The sequence below is a fragment of the Colletotrichum chrysophilum genome (genome assembly GCF_026319265.1).
Source record: "Colletotrichum chrysophilum strain AFK26 chromosome Unknown scaffold_318, whole genome shotgun sequence".
NCBI lineage: Eukaryota > Fungi > Ascomycota > Sordariomycetes > Glomerellales > Glomerellaceae > Colletotrichum > Colletotrichum chrysophilum.
This window is the reverse complement of record NW_026517605.1, coordinates 5038-23313: the sequence shown is the minus strand read 5'-3', so window position 1 is coordinate 23313 and position 18276 is coordinate 5038. Positions and strand designations below refer to the sequence as shown.

General features: G+C 55.9%; 4 protein-coding genes across 4 annotated transcripts; 1 reads left to right on the top strand and 3 right to left on the bottom strand.

The window, feature by feature from the left end:
* Positions 1-403: 403 nt before the first annotated feature.
* Positions 404-2566, bottom strand: NOP9 (Nucleolar protein 9; the record flags this gene model as incomplete). The annotated part of the gene is made up of 1 exon (XM_053186828.1): positions 404-2566. The coding sequence occupies one exon, from the start codon at positions 2564-2566 to the stop codon at positions 404-406; it is 2163 nt and encodes a 720-aa protein (XP_053029230.1).
* A 508-nt stretch (positions 2567-3074) lies between these two features.
* Positions 3075-4763, bottom strand: COL26b_014251 (uncharacterized protein; the record flags this gene model as incomplete). The annotated part of the gene is made up of 3 exons (XM_053186827.1): positions 3075-4202; positions 4340-4630; positions 4698-4763. 3 exons carry the CDS (start codon positions 4761-4763, stop codon positions 3075-3077), a joined length of 1485 nt encoding a protein of 494 aa, XP_053029229.1.
* Positions 4764-9730: 4967 nt separating this feature from the next.
* COL26b_014250 (uncharacterized protein) lies at positions 9731-10528 on the top strand (the record flags this gene model as incomplete). Its single annotated transcript, XM_053186826.1, has 1 exon — positions 9731-10528. The coding sequence occupies one exon, from the start codon at positions 9731-9733 to the stop codon at positions 10526-10528; it is 798 nt and encodes a 265-aa protein (XP_053029228.1).
* Positions 10529-11257: 729 nt separating this feature from the next.
* COL26b_014249 (uncharacterized protein) lies at positions 11258-13763 on the bottom strand (the record flags this gene model as incomplete). Its single annotated transcript, XM_053186825.1, has 2 exons — positions 11258-12198; positions 12248-13763. The coding sequence occupies 2 exons, from the start codon at positions 13761-13763 to the stop codon at positions 11258-11260; spliced, it is 2457 nt and encodes an 818-aa protein (XP_053029227.1).
* Positions 13764-18276: the final 4513 nt, after the last annotated feature.

The following is an 18276-nucleotide window of genomic DNA, read 5'->3' as shown; positions in this document are numbered from 1 at the left end:
GGCCACCCCCTGATTCTGCGTGCGTGGGTTGACTGCCTCAACCCAGGACCTACATCGTCCTCGTCCTCTCAGGTGATCTTGCACTTATTCATTGACAGAAGCGCACCATTATTTTTGGTGTCATGGCTATCTCGTTTCATTCTGACGACCGCGGCTCGTATTTCACATAGGGGTCAGCTTTGAACTCGAACAGCCATGACGTCTTCAAGGCCTATTGCTGACCTACGTTTCGACGATGACATCTTATATTGCAAGGCTTAGAAGAGATTGGCTGGATTGAGTGTGAGAGTCACATCATTGCGAAGGTAGCCAGATTCATTGTAAATCAAGTCTAACGCCAACAGACTTAAAGGTAAATTTGAACAGATATTATTCGTTTTGGACGCCGGGTATCATACATTGGCTAATTTTCTTCCCCGTTCTCCTCCACCAGTTCCTTCTTCTCCTTGGGCTGGGGTTTACCCGCTTGTGCCCTTTTCTGCTCCAAGTTCCTCCTCTGCCACGGCTTCAGCTTCACCTCCTCCCCTTCACCCTCGGCTCCCTTCGCCCACTTGACCCAATCAGACCGTCTCGTCTTCCACATGTCACCCTTCCACGTCCTCCAGACACTGCGACCAAACCACGACTCACGCAGCGTCCGCTCATGTTCCGCCAACGAGGCCATAATGGTCTGCTTCACGTGGAGCGGAACCGAACGGTCCTTGCCTTGGGAGGGAATATCGACTATGGCGTTGACGACGTTGTGGCCGGTCTGAGACTGAGCAAGGTCGCCGACATGGGGTGCGAGGGCACCGACAAGGGCCTTGTGGAAGAACTCGTTCTGGGGTGCGGCGGGACTGGCAAGGGCGGTTGTGAGGACGCCCATCTTCGGCATGGATTGTGTCGCGAGTTGGTAAAGTAGATCGGAGGGGAGGGCCATGAGCGACTTTTGAGCGACCTTAGAGGGCTGACCTGGGGTCTTGAACATCGTTGAGGCGAGGTGGGCGCCGTGCGCGGCGATGGCGGTCTTGTTCTGCGGCGCTTGGGATTGCTGAAACTTCTGCTCCTCCTCTTCGGGCTCTTCCTCGACAAGATGGCACAGCTTCGGAATTAGGTCCTTGGGGTTACCACCCAGAGCGTCCGTGAGAGCCTTGGTAAGGGCGGCCTTCTCCTCGTAAGCCTGGCGGGCCTCGCAACGCTCGAAGAGAGTCTTGAGCACGTTGTAGCGGTGCTTCGTGACCAGGGTTGGCACGATGGGCAGAATCTTCTTAGCGGCTTCGACAAGGTCGTCCTTGCTGAATCGGTTGAGAGCGCGGAGGGCGGGGTAGGATGCGATGTCGTTGCGGACGTAGGTTGCGATGCGCTCGCCAAAGAAGTTGTGGGAGAGGGCCTTGAAGATCTTGCCCGGGCAGTGGGTGATGAGGGTCTCGAGAAGACGGGAGCCAATCTGGTCGTACACCATGCTGTTGACGAAGTCTGCAGCTTCGGAGGTGGTGTCGCTGAGAGATTTGGGGGCATCCGGGAGCAGTCTGTAGAGAAGCGAGTCTTGGTTTGATGCGGACGACTTATCGTTCTTGTGGTTGAGAGAGATGTCGAGTTCGAGGAGAAGCTGGAGCAGGGGGTTTCCTGTCGGGTGCTTCGCGAGAACGCGCAGAGATGTGAAGTCCATACCAGATACGGCGTCCTGGATGATCTTCTTGGTGGCCATAGTGAAGGACTCCGGGACAGCCCTCAGCTGGGTGTTGAGATCCTGTGTGCTGGCATTGGCGCCGTGAACGGTGATGTGCTCCTTCTTCTTGCTCTTCAACAATGACTTGGTTGCCGCGTCTTCCAGCGGACGACCAGAGAGCACGACCAGGAGCACTCTGAGGGTGTGGGATCCAAATCGGTCGGTGAGCAGGAAGCCCATGTGTTGCTCAAACTCGTCCAGGGTCATGAGGAAGAGATTCTCCATTGTGCTCTCTTCCACAGGCTCCTCGCCATCCTGCATCTCCGTATCTTCCTCGCTCTTCTCCTCAGGGACAACGCCTCCCAGCTCTTGTGTAACGACGGGTGCAGACTGCAGGAACAGCGTCTCGCAGCAATGGCTCGCAAATCTGTGCTGGACAAGAGACAAAAAGTGCGTCGCAAATGCATTAAAGATTTGCTTCTTCTGCTTGGTGTTCGACAGAAGAATCAACCGCTCCATCAGACGCGACAGCGATTGACTGCTAGCCAGCTTGAGCTCCTTGCCCTGTGCCTCCTTGTAGACGCTCTGGAGGAAGATGTCGCGATCCTTGGGGGAGGGAAACTGGTTCAATTCGAGCATTTCGTCGGCGCGGCGGAAGTACTCCTGCTCTTCGTCGGCGAGCATACCAAAGAATTCCCTCTCCGGGCCATTGCTGGGGAACGACTGTTGCTGCTCGCCCGCATCGTCGTAGGCTTGCTGCTCCCCTTCTTCGCCTTGTTCTTGCGACTCGTCCTCGGTACGTTTGCGCTTCGATTGCCGCTCCTCGTCCTTAGCATCGTAGTTGGCTTCGTGTGTCTCTCTCCTCCTCTTCTTTCGCTCGTCGCGAATAGCTTGACGTTTCGTTCTCGGCTTAGGCATTTTGACGGAGGCTGAGCGGTGCAATTGCCAATCGGGTTGCTGAGGAACAGAGCGAGAGTGGACTGTCGCATTCAGTGTTGGAGAGCAAGCCGAAGAAAAATTTGGTCCCAGTTTACTATCTTATCGCTTATCTTATCTCACCCCACTAACCCCTGCACCACCTCATCATTCTCGGCTGCATGGCCCCTGCCTCCAGTGTAAGTTCCTGGCATCGACAACGTGATAATTCTCTCCCTTTGGTTACCGTCTTCACTTTTTCACAGCACTTCGATTTTATATTGAAGCTCCTCAGTTGACTATCTATCTCACCTGTCGAATTTCGGACGCATGTCACTCGGCCGAGCCAGCCAAGATGCACTGTACGGCCCATGTCGGAAGACGAGAACTCAACAACTGTCGGCCAACGACTCTTTTTGTGTCTATCTCTATATTTCTACCTAACTTTTGATACCCAGTCCATCTTTTTGTTTTCGTCAAAATGGTTTCAGATCTATGCACTCATCACGCGCTACACCACGACTTCCTTGCCAACCTCCTCCAAGGCCTTGACCAGACCATCCACAGTCCCCTGCAGCGTCTGGCAGTTGACGACCACACGGAAGAAACTGCCCTTCTCTCCAGGGGCATAATCGATCATGAAGCCACGCTCGATGAGCTTGTGAACCATTTGGCTGGTGCGTTTGGTGTTCGTCTTCGGGTCTTCCGCAAGCTGACCGTTTGGTGCATAGTAAAAGCAGACCTGCAGACACGGCGGCGGGTTGCTGGACACCAGGACGAAGTTCTCGCTCTTTTCAACCAGACTAGCCAGACGCTCGGCCAGCGAGAATGCATGGTCGATCTGCTTCTCAAATCCGCCGGCGCCGTAGTAGATCCAAGCCAGAGCCAGCTTCAGACTGTCGCCCCTGCGGCCGCACTGCAGGGTCAAGTCGGCAAGGTCCCAGACGTCACCATTTTCGTCCACATTGTGGAAAAGGTATCCGGCAGGCAAAGTGTTGGCCTTGTGGAACACCTTCTCGTCTGGCGTCAGGAGGAACGAGCACGTTACCGGCACGTTCATCATCTTGTGCGGGTTCACCGTCAGAGAGTCGGCCAGATGAGCGCCTTGTAACTTGGACTTTTGCTTTTGGGAGAAGATGACAGATCCTCCCCAGCTGGCATCGATGTGGAACCACAGGCCAAACTCTTTGCAGATGGCGGATATCTCCTCGAACGGGTCATAAGAGCCCATCACTGTCGTTCCAGCCGTGGAGTTGACGTACAGAGGGGTCTTGCCCTCAGACTTGGCACGAACGATCTGCTCCCGCAGAGCACTCGGGATCATGCGGCCATCGGAGTCAATAGGCACCGCCCAGACGCTTGACGCCCCAAGACCGCATGCCAGCGCACTCTTCTCAACGGAGTAGTGGCCGTGAGCACTCGTGAGGATGACAAAATCATACGAACCGTTGCCAGTCTTCTTTGTCTCGGGGTACAGAGCACTGCGAGCTACTACCAGGGAAGTGAGGTTGGACGCGCTGCCTCCTTGGCATGTGACTCCTCCAGCCCTAGGGCCGGTGAACCCAAATAAGTTCGCGAACTTCCGAGCGGTAATCTTTTCGATGATGCTCAAGGCAGGCGAAACTTGGTAAACGTGGAGCTAACATTGGTCAGAGGATGTTTGGTTGCAAAAGACGGATGACTCACGTTGGTGTTCAGTACCGACAAGAGAAGATCGGAAACAAGCCCAACCTAAGCATGTTAGCGAAGCTCCTGCACTCATGCGAGCGGACTGACAGGAGTGTTGCTTGCATACAGCTTATCCATGAAGCCTTGGTCCCAGGTGTTGACGCTGTACCTCAGGATCTTCTGCACCACATCGAGCAAGCCCTCTTTCCCGAGTCCATCGCCTTCGGGAAGGGATAGCTTCAGCTTCTCGACCAACGCCTCGGGCTTCAGAGTGTCGACGAGAACATTGCTTGGAACTCCGTCGATGTTTACTGATGCGTTGCCCCCGGCCTTCTGTGGCGCGGCTTCATCTGCAGCTCTGATGTACGGGACAATCAATCCCTTGACTGCATCAAGCAGCTACACGGGGCAATCGTCAGCCGGGCCATCTTCCATGAGGAACGTACTGCTTGAGTCGAGCACTTACATCGTTGACTTCATCAGCTCGACGCAGTTGCTGCGGGGCAGCATGGTTACCGTTGATCCCATTCATGATGGTTGTCAGGACCGGATGAAACTGGCAAAAAATCTGTCGCGGAGTTAATCCCGACGAAAATATTCGACTCAAAGTTTTTTCAAATAGATGAAAACTTCCAGACGCGAGTCAACATCAACAGAACGAATCCAACCTTGAGAAACTTTCAATACTGGAGTATCCTGCCAGGATAAGCAACGGGAAAGAAATTCTTCAACGGCCGATGCTCTGCCCGATGACGGCACATCGGCGCGATTTGTCGCGACTGCGGCCGGGGTTAGCCGCCGCGGCCGCCGCGGGGACGGATTTCATAATCATCGGCGATTTTTCGTCATTTGACGGCGCAGTGGTTCGGCCAATCCGCTTCTCATCAGCTGCATGAAGATCACAGTTGGACAGCATTATCAGGTCGGCATGTTCTCATTCCTTTGGACACTCCGAGAAAGATTTTCGGCGTTGCGCAAACACAGGGGACAACCCCTCCAACCGCCAACACGGCCCCAGACCGGTGTGACCCGGACCCGACAGCCGCTAACTCAGGCAGCGGCACTTCTTAGACACGCGGCCGGGCCTGGCCGTGTCCGGCTATCCCGCCCGCGCCGTCCCTTGGCTTCTCGTCTAGGCCTGTTTCACAGTGACGCCGGTTACTTCGCTAGCAGTCATGTTGCGGGAGAGATTGGACCGATTTCGCTGGAAGAAGGTTGTTTTCTGCCTCATTAAGACCATGAGCTCTGGCCCAAGATCAGTTTATCATGTTCTGTCACCCACCGAGTCCATCAGTCAACACCAGGTTTTTGTCACCAATATACGCAGCAAGCGACATATAACCATCGCCTGAGTCCAGCTCAGAATGGAACGACACGTCCTTGTTGATGGGCTTTGTTTGCCGCCCCCAATGACACGTTTGCAGGCCTGGGGAAGCGAAGGGGCTGGTTTCTGACAAAAGGGCAATGTACCTGGCCTCGGAGCCTAGCTCTCACCGCAACGTTCTCTCACCCCTGCATCGAAGTTTCCTCCTTGTCTCGACAATCTCATTGAATCTCGTTGATCTGCTCGCCCGCAGATGACCGCGAAAACTCTGCCCGTCAGTCGTCAACATGCCACATGGCACTCACTTCCTGCATCTATCATGGCAGCGCATGGCAGATCCCGACGAAGCGAATCTGCTAGACTCACAGCCCGTCCGTGCGCGTCTATTCGAAGGCCGAGCGGTGGACTCGCCATCTCCCGGCTGTGATTAAACCGGAGACGGCTCCGCATGGCAAATCACCGCCGGCATTTGCCTGCTTCTCGAAGGGGTGGCGCCCGGTGCGGCGATGGAGCATGAACCTGCAATTGACAGACGATATGAGTTTTAGATATCACGGGGAATGTTTCACGGATTGCCACGAGCTGGAGACCCTTGGAGTAGGGACGAAGTGCCGGGCATAAGTGTGATCAATGCAGGTGGCATGGCATCTGACAAAGGCTTGAAACAGGCACATCGTCATGGAGTGTGCTGACCACGCTGTTGATGTGCAACCGAGGCAATTGGACTGTGAGCAAACATCGTCGACGGACCTCATGCATGCACGCAGCAGGGCTGCATCTAAGCTGCGCGACGGGGCCCTGAGGACTTGCATGCAGCCGCCTTCCCGCGGATGCGCTTGCCTGACTGCCGCGACTCGGTGCAATCCGTCGCGCAAGCAGACCAAGGAGGAAGCTAGCGGGCCGACTTCGAGCTGTACCATTGACGCGGTGGCGTACAGGGACCGCCGTCGACAAACCGACACACGATTTCGCATGATTGGGTGTGCAGCACTTTGCATCCTGGTGGCACACGTGGTACACGGCACGGGAGTTCAGGAACCAGGCACAGAAGATACCAGAAGAGGAGAGGGAAGCGTCTCGAAATGGGTAAACACGCATGTCCATCTGCCATGGAGCCGGGGAATCGAGGCCAAGACGATGCGACAGCAAAAGCGTCATCAAGTTTCCGTCATACCGGAACTCGCAGGTTTCCTTTGCCTCCTGGGCCTACGCCACTTTGGGGGGAAGGTCGGTGGTGGTGTTCGTCTCCCTGCATGCAGCCCTGCAGCATCGATTCGTCGGAGCTTGTTGCATTTTTGTGGTGGGATGGCGAGACATCGGCCGAGGGGACGAGATATGCTTGTTCTGCGTGAATGACAGATTCTGGGGAGGGTCGAACACTGGGCATCCATGACCAGGCTCAAAACTCCAAGCAACTTTATTTGCGGAAAATCGCACGATAGCGACGTTGCTGTAAGGCATCAATGGCCAACCAGCGCCATGCCTAAGAAGGATCGCAAGGTTTCAGCGAGCTAAACGCCTCGGGAGAAAATCATCAACGGTTTTGTTTGTTTCCCCTCGTGCGGTGCCTGGTTCCTGGGCCTTGAGGGACGATCACCTGCCGCGTTCAGGGACGGGCCACCAACGACTCCAAGCAGCAAACGGGCAGGCTGGGGAGAGCAGTTTGCATTGGGCCTTGGGCCAGCGAGCGAATGAACTAGGAGCGGCGTGGCGGTTTTTGGGCCGAAAAAATAAAGGTGGCTGCGAGTGATAATACAGTTGAGCTAACAATGATCCATCCACATAGGACTGCACGTAAGCGACAAGGTTTCTATCGACTTTGCAACCATTCATCCGAGTTGTTGAGTTTGAAGAAGGGGGGCTGGGATTGAGAGGAACGAAAGTCTGCAACTAGAAGTGCAAAAAAGGGGATGAAGATGTCTCTGTTGCTTCTTGCTTTCTCTTCCTTCACCGACAGAGTTCACCCCCAGTCCCTGGAGGCTTTCTTTTTGCTGCAGATATTGAATTGCACATAGATCCACTACCCACGCCTCATTTCTCGATATCGGGCGGTCAAAACAGGTAGGAGGCTCTGGGCTCTGACTCTGCTGCGCTCTCAGATCCATACCCAAACACATGTAATCAACTGAATCGGTCCCAATCTCATTAAACCCCCCAGTCTGCACCACTTTGCGCACCGACACGATCCCGGCCGAGCGCACGCAGCAACACCCTGAAGTCTCGGGACGACATCTCCAGAAACAGCAAAGAAGCCATCTCCCCCCCATTCTGCCTGGTGGAAACATTGGAAGCACAGGAGCGAGGAAGAAAAAAAATCGATGAGTCGAATTATTGCCAGACGAGTATACGAAAGTTTGTACACGGGAAGAAAGGGGCAAAGAACAGCACAGGGCACTGCAAATTTGCACGTCTGCTTGTGCGTCCACCAAGGATTTTCATACATGAAGTCGCCCCTTCGTCATATCTGTTGATGAACATTTTTTTCAAACAGCGATCCCGACATCTTGCACAGCTATCAGTCACAACCACACACAAACAGCGCGGGGCCGTGTCGACTCCACAACACAACACAACACTCACTACCTGCAACGCTACCAAGCTTTATCAGTACTTGGACACAAACCCCAGCCAAGCCAGTCCATCTCGTCGGAACTGCAGCAGAAAGGACCGCCAAAGCAAGCAAGGAGCTCCCCTCCTGAAGCTTCGCCCCTCCCTCCACAAACGGTCCCCTCCCAGCGCCGAGACAGAGCCGCGCAGCAGTCCGAGTCGCAGCCAAACACAAGCAGGAGCTGGGGATACTTGGATTGACCGGCTTCATCCCGATAACAGAACGGGGTGCTTTCTTGCGCTCGAGCATCCAACACACGGACGAAGGACTTGCAAAAAGGGCAGCTTCTGCGCATTGTTTGGTCCAGCATTGCTTTTGCACCTGCACCCTCCTTGCCTCTGTCGTGTTGTTCTTATTTTTACCTTGCTCCTCGTCTTCCTGCGTTGACGTCTGCGCCTGCCTTTCTCGACCGGGAACCGCAGTATTGACCCTTTTCTTTTTATTGCTTTTTTGCCTTCCCGCCCCCAAACCTCGGACAATCCATCACTCAAGTTCGCCGCATCGAACCGAAGAGCAACGCAACGCAACGCAACACGCAACCTACCCAACTACCAAAATAGAAGGAGCCGGTCCGCAGTCAGCACCACCGACCGACATACGGGATCAAAAAGCAAGCGCATCCCCCCTCCTTCCCTGCGCCGGCCTGCCTTAGCCCAAGTCCACCTGCCCACTAGCAATCGCCCGCCATCTTGCGCAACCAACAGCACCCTTCGTCATACCTCAGATTCCCGCAATCTGCCCTCACCTGCATCTCACAGGCTGGCGACATACCTTGCCTGGAGGCACTCCCACCACCACCACCACCGCAACAACAACTGTCACCTGTCGACCGCATTGCGCTGCATCAACCTCACAAACCGACAAACCTGAACGTCCCGTTTCGTGACGAAAAGCAAGCAGATCGACGCCCGCACGAACGCTGCCCGCATCATCACAATCGTCGTATCCAGTGTAATACGGACAATCCCCAACTCCCGGCGCCAAACCACAACCACCCCCGACAGCATCACAGCTAGACGCCACACAGACGCACGCCCAGATATTTGTTTCCCTTCCCCCACCGCAACGCCAACAAAAGGGAAAATCACCCCTCCAAACAAACGAAGCCCAATTCGTCCAGCATCCAGACGCCGCGCTGATTTTCTTCCACTCCCTTCTCACGCTTCCTAGCTGAAAGAAGCAAGGAAAACGGTCGAACCGCTCGCGCGCGCGGTCTGAGAGCCGAAACGAAGCTAAGACTACCATAGCCCGGCCGTCCGATTTACCTAGCCCGCCCTCGAAAAAAGACACCAAGCTCTTTTTCTTGTCTAATACCTGGCGTCTGCCGCGTCTTGCTTCCCCAAACTTTTTTCAGTCTTTCTCGCGAAAGCTTGATTTCTTGGGGCTCCTTTGTCTCGCAACGTTCAGCCCTGCGACACCAGCGACACCTCCAAACACACAAATAAAGACCCGCCGCGATCGACGCATCGAACTGTCGCAAACCTGCTACACGCGCCCGAACAAGTAACGACAAAACCTTTAATTTCTGCCGGGAACCCTCTTTCCCCGGAAATCCACATTCTCCAAAATGTCAATCTCTCAACAACCCCCGATACCAATCTCGATCACAATCTGCGGCGATGGCGGTTGTGGAAAGTCCTCCATAACCCTCCGCCTCGTGCGCTCCCAATGGACCTCCGAATACGACCCCACGATCGAGGACTCGTACTCCATCACCCGCAAGATCGACGGCCAAAACTACCACCTCTCCCTCACAGATACCGCCGGCCAAGAGGAGTACCGCGGCATGTGGGCGTCCTCCAACCTCGGCGCCGACGCCTTCCTGCTCGTCTACGATATCACGGCTCGCGACTCTCTCGATGCTCTGCAGTACTTCAACGACCTCATCGACATGGAGGCCGAGACACGCCTCGACAACGCCGACCGCGCCAAGCGCGCGGGCATCTCCCCCTCGTCGTACCGCGACACCGTCACCGCGGCGCCCGGCGCTAAGACCGTCCCGCCCGTCAAGATCGTTGCCGGAAACAAGTGCGATTTGCAAGAATCCCGCGCGGTGCCCGCCGCCGTCGGACTGGACTGGGCCAGGAGGAGGGGCTGCGGATTCATGGAGACGAGCGCGCGGCTCGAGGTCAACATTGAGGAGACGTTTGCGCTGATTGTCCGGAGGGTCGTGGAGGCGAGGCGGATGGCCGAGACGGGCGTCCACGAGAACATGGAGATGGACCGCCGGGGCATGACGAAGCCGCTGAGCCCCCTGCCCGCGGGCAGCGAGAACGAGAAGCGCGGCCCGGGCGTACGGGGCCCGAACTTGGAGGGTGGCAAGATCAAGGGACCGTCGATATGGAGGAAGTTGAGATGTTGGTGAGCGCCGCGCGGTCGCCGGTGGTCTCGGGCCGACGAGCATGGTGGTTGGAGCGCTGCATTCTAAGGTAGAGGAACGATTATCACGATACGCCCACGTTGTACGAAAAAGGGGGGACGGGTGGCAACTTCTTTTGAGATTCCTTGCGTTCGAGCTGTTCTTTTTTTGCGGGGTAACGGAGGTTCGTCTCTTCAGATGAACGCAACGCATGCAAACGTGCGTCTGGCATGCAGCTTTGCAGCCATGTTCCCCGTCTGTGCTTTAGTTGCGAGAGTTTGTACAGACATCAAGGCGTCTGGAGTCGTTTTTCATTTCGCCCCCCTCTCGAGCGCGCGAGCGCGCTCTAACGCTGCATTCAGAAACCTTTTCCTTTTTCTCGTTCACTCATAGCATTTCTTGTAATCGTGGCTTTGCTTAGATACCAGGTCTGTTTTTGGTCCCGTTAGTTTTGGGCTGTACGAAGACAAGAGATCACTTTTTACAAGAGTTGTTGTCACTGTGCTTGCTGCATGCTGCTGTCCATGGTATATGTATTGAAAATGTGTGCAGGGTTATCTAACAGAACTGTATGAATGTGTTTGGAGCACGTACATCACCAACCGCGTCGACCTTCAATCCAGAGCCTCAATTGAACCCGTCCCAACGCCAAAATCATGAAAACCCGCGTGAATCATCTCTCTCATCTACTCTATACGTGCGTGCTTGTCCTTCCGAGTCTATGTGACGACCAGTCTAGTTGGCGATTCTAGAAACAGTCTTCTCCCACAGGCCGTTGTGAGACCACTGCCAGTTCTTGAGGAACGGGGGGTCCATGCCCGTCTCGAAGGCCTCGTTGCGAGCGGCGATCTGCTGGTTGCGCAGCGTCTCGCGGGCGGCGGAGCCTCGGTTGTGCAGATGGGGCATGCGGTCGATGGCGTCCATGGCGAGGGAGAAGCGGTCCGTCTGGTTGCGAATGGCGAGCTCGAGGGGCGTGTCGATGTTGCCCTTCTCCTTGTAGCCGCGGACGTGCATATTGATGGATCCGGGGCGCTTGTAGGTGAGGCGGTGGACGAGCCAGGGGTAGGAGTGGAAGTTGAAGATGACGGGCTTGTCGTCGGTGAAGAGCGAGACCCACTCGGCGTTGGTGAGGCCGTGGGGATGGTCCTCGTGGGAGATGAGCTTGAAGAGGTCGACGCAGTTGACGCAGCGGATCTTGAGCTCGGGGAAGTGCTGGAGGAGCAGGTCGATGGCGGCGAGGGACTCGTGGGTCGAGATGTCTCCGCAAGAGGCCATGACGAGATCGGGTTCTTCGCCTTGGTCGGTGGAGAAATGGGGCCAGATTCCGATGCCCTTGGTGCAGTGCTCGACGGCCTTCTCCATGGAAAGATATTGCAAATGCTCTTGCTTGTCGGCAACGATGACGTTGACATAGTTGGATGAGGCGAGACAGTGGTCCATGGTGGACAGGAGGCAGTTGCCGTCGGGAGGAAGGTAGATGCGAACGACCTCGGGGCTCTTGTTGGCAACGACGTCGAGGAAACCTGGATCCTGGTGGGTGAAGCCGTTGTGGTCCTGGCGCCAAACGACGGCGGTCAGGAGGATGTTGAGGGAGGCGATCTTGTTGCGCCATTCGACCTCGAGAGCCTTCTCGATCCACTTGCAGTGCTGGTTGACCATGGAGTCGATGACGTGAACTGCAAGAGTCAGTTTGTTGTTGTTGAATTCTATGGGGCAAAGACTTACTGAATGGCTCGTAGCTGTTGAGCAGACCGTGACGGCCAGTCAGGATGTAGCCCTCGAGCCAACCCTCGCAGGTGTGCTCGGAAAGCATCTCCATAACACGACCCTCAGGAGCAAGGTTGCCGCCGTTGGCATCTTCCTCAAAGTACTCGCCCATCCAGACCTTCTGGCCAGCCTCATAGACCTTTCCAAGCTTGTTGGACTCGGTCTCGTCAGGGCCGAAGAGACGGAAACTGGTCTGATTGAGAGCGATAACATCCTTAAGGTAAGTAGCCATGTTGTTCATGCTAGCAGCGTTGGTAGCACCGGCCTTGTCGACCTTGATGGAGTAGTTCTTGAAGTCGGGAAGCTTCAGCGGCTTCCTGAGAACTCCTCCGTTGGCAACAGGGTTGGCACTCATACGGCGCTGGCCTGTGGGGCAGAGGGCCTTGAGCTCGTCGGAGATCTTGCCATCCTTGAAGATGCGCTCAGGCTCGTAGCTGCGCATCCACTTCTCCAAGATCTGGAGGTGCTCAGGGTTGGAAGCGACGTTGGGGATAGGAACCTGATGGGCTCTCCAGTAACCCTCCATGTAGTTGTTGTCAATCTTGCGGGGACCGGTCCAGCCCTTGGGGCTGCGGAGCACGATCAAGGGCCACTTGGGGCGGAAGGCCTTGCCGGAATCGCGGGCCTGCTTCTGGTACTTGCGAATCTCGAGAACGCAGTGCTCCAGAGTGGCGGCCATGGCCTGGTGCATGGTGTTGACATCGTCACCCTCGACGAAGTATGGCTGCCAGCCGTAGCCGAGGAACAGGTTTTCGAGCTCCTTGTGTGAAATTCTGGCCAGGATGGTGGGGTTGTTGATCTTGTAGCCATTGAGATGCAGAACGGGGAGAACAGCCCCGTCGACAATGGGGTTGAGGAACTTTGTGCTGTGCCAGGCAGTGGCCAGGGGACCGGTCTCAGCCTCACCGTCGCCGACCATGGTCAGAGCGATGAGGTCGGGGTGATCGTAGACGGCGCCAAAGGCGTGGGAAACGGAGTAGCCGAGCTCTCCACCCTCGTGGATGGAGCCTGGGGTCTCCGGGGTAGCATGAGAGCCAATGCCGCCGGGGAATGAGAAGGACTTGAAGAACTTCTGCATGCCCTCCTCGTCTTCCGACTTTTCTGGGTAGACCTCGGAGTAGACACCCTCGAGGTAGGACTGGGAGAGAACGGCCGGAGCGCCGTGGCCGGGGCCGGAGATGAAGATGGAATCGAGATCGTACTTCTTGATGAGGCGGTTGAAGTGCATCCAGGTGAAGATCTGGCCCGGAGCAGAACCGAAGTGGCCGAGTAACCTCAGCTTCAAGTGCTCAATCTTGAGGGGCTCCTTAAGGAGAGGGTTCTCCTTTAGGTAGATCATACCCAGAGACAGGTACAAGCTAGCCTTCCAGAAGTCATTGTACTTCTCAATCTCCTCCTGAGAAAGAGGCTCGCCCTTGACGGTTGACCGGGCTGGGCCATACGGGCTAATGGACTCGACCTCCGTGTCTGTCATTGTGGAGGTGGTGTGTAAGTGATGGTGTAGAAGAGTGTATGTTCAGGCCAAGATGCCTTAGAGGTGGTGGATTGGAAAAGAGGCAAGAAGAAGGACGTGGATTGAGAGGGCTTGGTCTTTATACCTCTTGATCAAAGGTCAAGATGCCGGAGGAGAAACAAGGACGTGGACGAGTTGCGGCCGCTTTGCCCAGAAGCCGTTGGCGGGTTGGCAGCTCAGCCCAGGTTTGGAACTGATGCTTACACTCATGGTGCTGATCTCGGGTGGGAAGCAGGCGGCAAGCAGCGCAACGCAGGTCCGGGAGCTATCAGCCGATGTTGACGGACCTGACCAGGGTGGCAGGCGAAGGTTGCAGACGTTGGAGACAGGAGAGGCGAGCAAGGGGTTTACGAAAGTACGGGACAGGTACGTAGCCATCGAGACGGGCATTCGAGCGTTTCTGGAACGTGTCGTTGGGCCTGGAGAGAGAGTCCAACGGGTTGGCAACGTGGAGGTGGTCCATGGACGTGGTGACATGGCCCATTGCAATCCTGGAGTCGTGGATGGAAGTGGTGCCGGTGGTGCTGGAGGTGGTAGCATTTTCTGGGCACTCCGGAAAGTGCCTATGACAGGCCGGGGCCGGGGTTTCTGGAGAGGTGACTAGGTGAAACTGCAGGTGAGCTGAGGAATTTTTGGGTTTTCGGTGCATATCTTTGGCTGTTGAAGGTTGATCTCTGGGTGGTTCTGCGTGGGGAGGCAGAGGGAAAAAAGGTGGTCTGATTTTCTGAAAGCGACTCGACTGCGGCCATGGCGCCCACCGACATGTAGCCGACGTCACCTTACGCCCCACGCAGCTGACTTTTGCTTCTTGACCGCGTCATTACACTTGTCCTTCTTGCCCATTCGTTTTCTCTAGATGGAGAAGTGCTGCTTTGATAGACTCTCTGCCGTGTTGCGTGCATCGGGGGCAGCCTGTCGTGGTCGGATGAAGCGGGTGTTGTGTTGGGGGTGCCTGGCCGTTACGGCGACGCTAGGGCCTTTACGGTGCTGGACGGTGAGCGGTGGACGGTGAACGCGCCGGGCAAGGTGAGAGCGAGGAGACGGCCAGGTGAGACGGTCCGGGCAACTGCTCGTCCGGACCGGCTGGGCTGCCCATGGATACGTAAAAGTCTCAACTGCGAGAGGGAAAGAGCTGGGCAGTGAGACATGGCTGGAGGAGGCAGGAACTCAAGGAAGGTGCACCTACCTCAGGCAGTGACGGGTGAGGCATCGGGCCTTCCTCAAGATCCGTGACGGGGCCGGACCTTCCTGTGACAGCGAGTTCCTTCTATGTCTTCTGTGAGGCCATTGCTATCCTCATGCACGCACATCACCTTCTCGGGAGGCTCTGTTCGGGCGGCCGGGCTCACCGTCTCGTAGCTGCTTCGTTACACCAACAACCAGCCAAGGCCAATCCCAACCCTGCCGCACCCAGACGCTAGGAAATGGCCTTTCCCGTTCGACACCCTAACCTCCATCGTCTTCGCCGAATGGTCTCACTACCTGATCGTCGGGAATGAGATGGTCAGCTTCCAAGACTACGGGAAATCGCCAGATGCGATTCCGCCCTTGGCATGGCATTGAAGCAAATGGCCTCGGCAAAATGTCTCCCTACCATCACAGCACTGTGGCCTCGTCCTGCCGAGAAAACAGCAGAATTCTCTTCCCTCGCCACACACAGAGCCTCCGTTGCCTCGCGTCTTCCAGAGCCAAGACCTGCCGTTTTGCCATCTCGGTCCGTTTATCCAACCTGTGGTCTGCTGCTGCGCTCCCCCAGCAGATACCAGACTACAGCAGGCCACTGATTCAGTGTTGGGCATCATCCACCACCAACAAGCATCGCCATCCGCAATACTGCCATCAATGATAGCCGAGCGGAGCTGGAAATGACAAGATGAATGTCAAAACAAGGTCCTTGTCCGTCCTCGAGCAAGGATGGCAGACCAGGGCATCGATCAGCCAACGGTCGACCACCCCATCTCGTTCTCGATGCCAACCAAGCAAAGACAAGGCACGCGGCAATGTCCCGCCCGCTCCAAAGAGGTGTCTTGGCTATGCCCCGAAAGCTATGCCAAATGGGCCAAAACCACGCCGGTCTGCCTCAGTCGTGTACCTGCTGGCGGCCGGCCTGTTGCGGACGACAGACAACAGCACCAGCGGAAGCCGGCCGGCTCCTCGCCCAAATTCAAAAGCAGCTGATTCCAAAGGCAGTCTGGATCGTGTGCCTGCACGCAGATCATGGTACAGCTGCCTCCACTCGTCTGCCCTAAACCTGGCAGCCTGCATTGGCGCCCCTGCTCACCCTGACAGCTTTCCACAGACCCCGCCGAGTGTCAATCCTGCAGACATCACCCCACCATGCATTTTACGAGCGGAAGCTAGGACCCCAGCCCCGACACGACGGAGAGCTTGGAGCTTGGAGCCCAGTCAAAGCTGGTGGCCTGAATCGAGATTCAAAAATCGTACTTTACGGAAGTTCTGCGAGTCTCCCTTTTCCCTCCCTCACCGTCGTTCCTATGCCCACGGCTCTTTCGTCCATTCCTCTCCTGGTGTCGGCGACAAGACTATCATAATCCCTGGAACAACCGTGGAGAATGAATGCAGAAAACCGCAACGCTCGGCAAGCCAGTCATTGTGTAAGACATCGCCCACAGAGGGGTAACGGCCTTGGCGAAACAGTCCAAAACGACAGGAAGCTCTCTAGGCGAGGAGGACGCTGCGTTCGGCTTGCTGTCTGACCACGGTTGCTCGTTGAAGGATTGGACGAAATTGGGGCCTCCCTATTTGGCCTTCTTGCCGCTCGAAACAGCTGCATGAGGGCAGGAAAGCGTACAGGTCACAAATGATAAAATACAAAGATGGAGGCCGCTTGGAAGGAATCCATCTTGCCAACACAAGCAACGGGCAGGATGTGGTGCGGTTGCATCACGCCGCAGGGCTGCTGAATAAGGGTCCACGAGGGACAATGAGAGCAACAACAATCAGAGAAGCCCTTCGACGACTGCAATTTTTGGGCTGCCATCTTCGAGGCCTCCTCATAGCACGGATGTGGATTCTGGACTGTCATCCGAATCATTCATCGCCCATTGCGCACTAAGCTGTCTGATCCCGTTGGCATTTTCGTCCAAGCCAACGGCTGACACCATCCGGTCCCCCGCAGATGTTGCGAAAACCGGTCATTTCACGCATTTCGCATTCTCGGAGCACAAGAGCTTCCGGTTCGCTCGGGTCTGTCGGACAAAGGACCTTCTCCAGAAGCCTTTCGGCGGTGGAGTTTCAGAATTCGATGTTCTGAGGAATGCATTCTGGGCAGCTGTGCCGCAAGCATTTCGCATGCGGGTCGCCAAGTACGGGCCCGAAGCGGCCAGGGGTTCCCAGAGCTCGTGGCGGGGTTGGCGGGGGATCAGCCGTCAGCAAGCGGGAGCTAACGATTCCAAGCCAGCGTTCAGGGGACTGGTGCTTCGGAGGTTGGACGCCTTCGCTCAGTTGTTCGGCCGATTTGGAGGCCACCGACAAGCAAGCGGGTTGCAACATACACTTGCCTGCCGAAACTGCGAAACAACCGAGCAATAGCCTCAAACGAATGGTAGGCGCGGGAAACCGCAGCAAATCGTGAACTTGAACTCTGCAGCGCTGAGCAATCCGGAGCTTTCGCTTCTTACCCCGCCAATACCAACAACGGTGATCCTAGGCGGCTAAAGCCTCTCGGTGTCAACCTCAGCATGGTCACTTCCACGGCTACATACCTAGAGACAAACAAACTTCTATCGTTTGGTCCCGAACTGACAGATCAATAGCTTCCCTCCATGCGAGATTGCTACCCCTGGAACCGTGTCCCGCCATCCGCGTGCCTCATCCGCAAACTTCATCCGACAAACACATGAGCCACACCTTCTCAACCTTCGTGAACTATCACACCAAGGAACTATCAAACACCATCCATTTATCCGGAGGCACAATGCCGCGTGACAAGCAGCGAGCACCCTCATGAGCCGTCCGAGCCACGGCTGTGCTCCATTTAGATTGGTCCCAAAAATCGTCGCACTCCCGCATCATGGTGGCCTGACGTCACGCCCCCGCCGATCAATGTTCTCCTCTACCGATCTCCAACTATTCGATGCTATCTGATGGACATATAAGCTTTCCCATGCCACTGTCCCCTTTCCTCCAGAAGACGGACGACAGAACTTTCTCCCGCTCTTGCCTCCTGCGGCTATCACATCAGCGATCATCATCTAAAAATCAGGTATGGCCCTCACCACGGACCGTGAGAAATGACAGCTCAGCGCTGATATGATATGATATTGCCACAGACCCAAATACGACATGGCATCCTACCCAAGCCACAAGCCTCAGACCCCGCAACCTCCCCCGCCCATCCCCATCAACGACGGGGACGACGACCAGGGTGGTGCGACGAGAGACTACTGAAGAACGAAGAATGAGAAATTGCACAATAAACGGACACATCTGTACAATATTTGGAAGGATTACG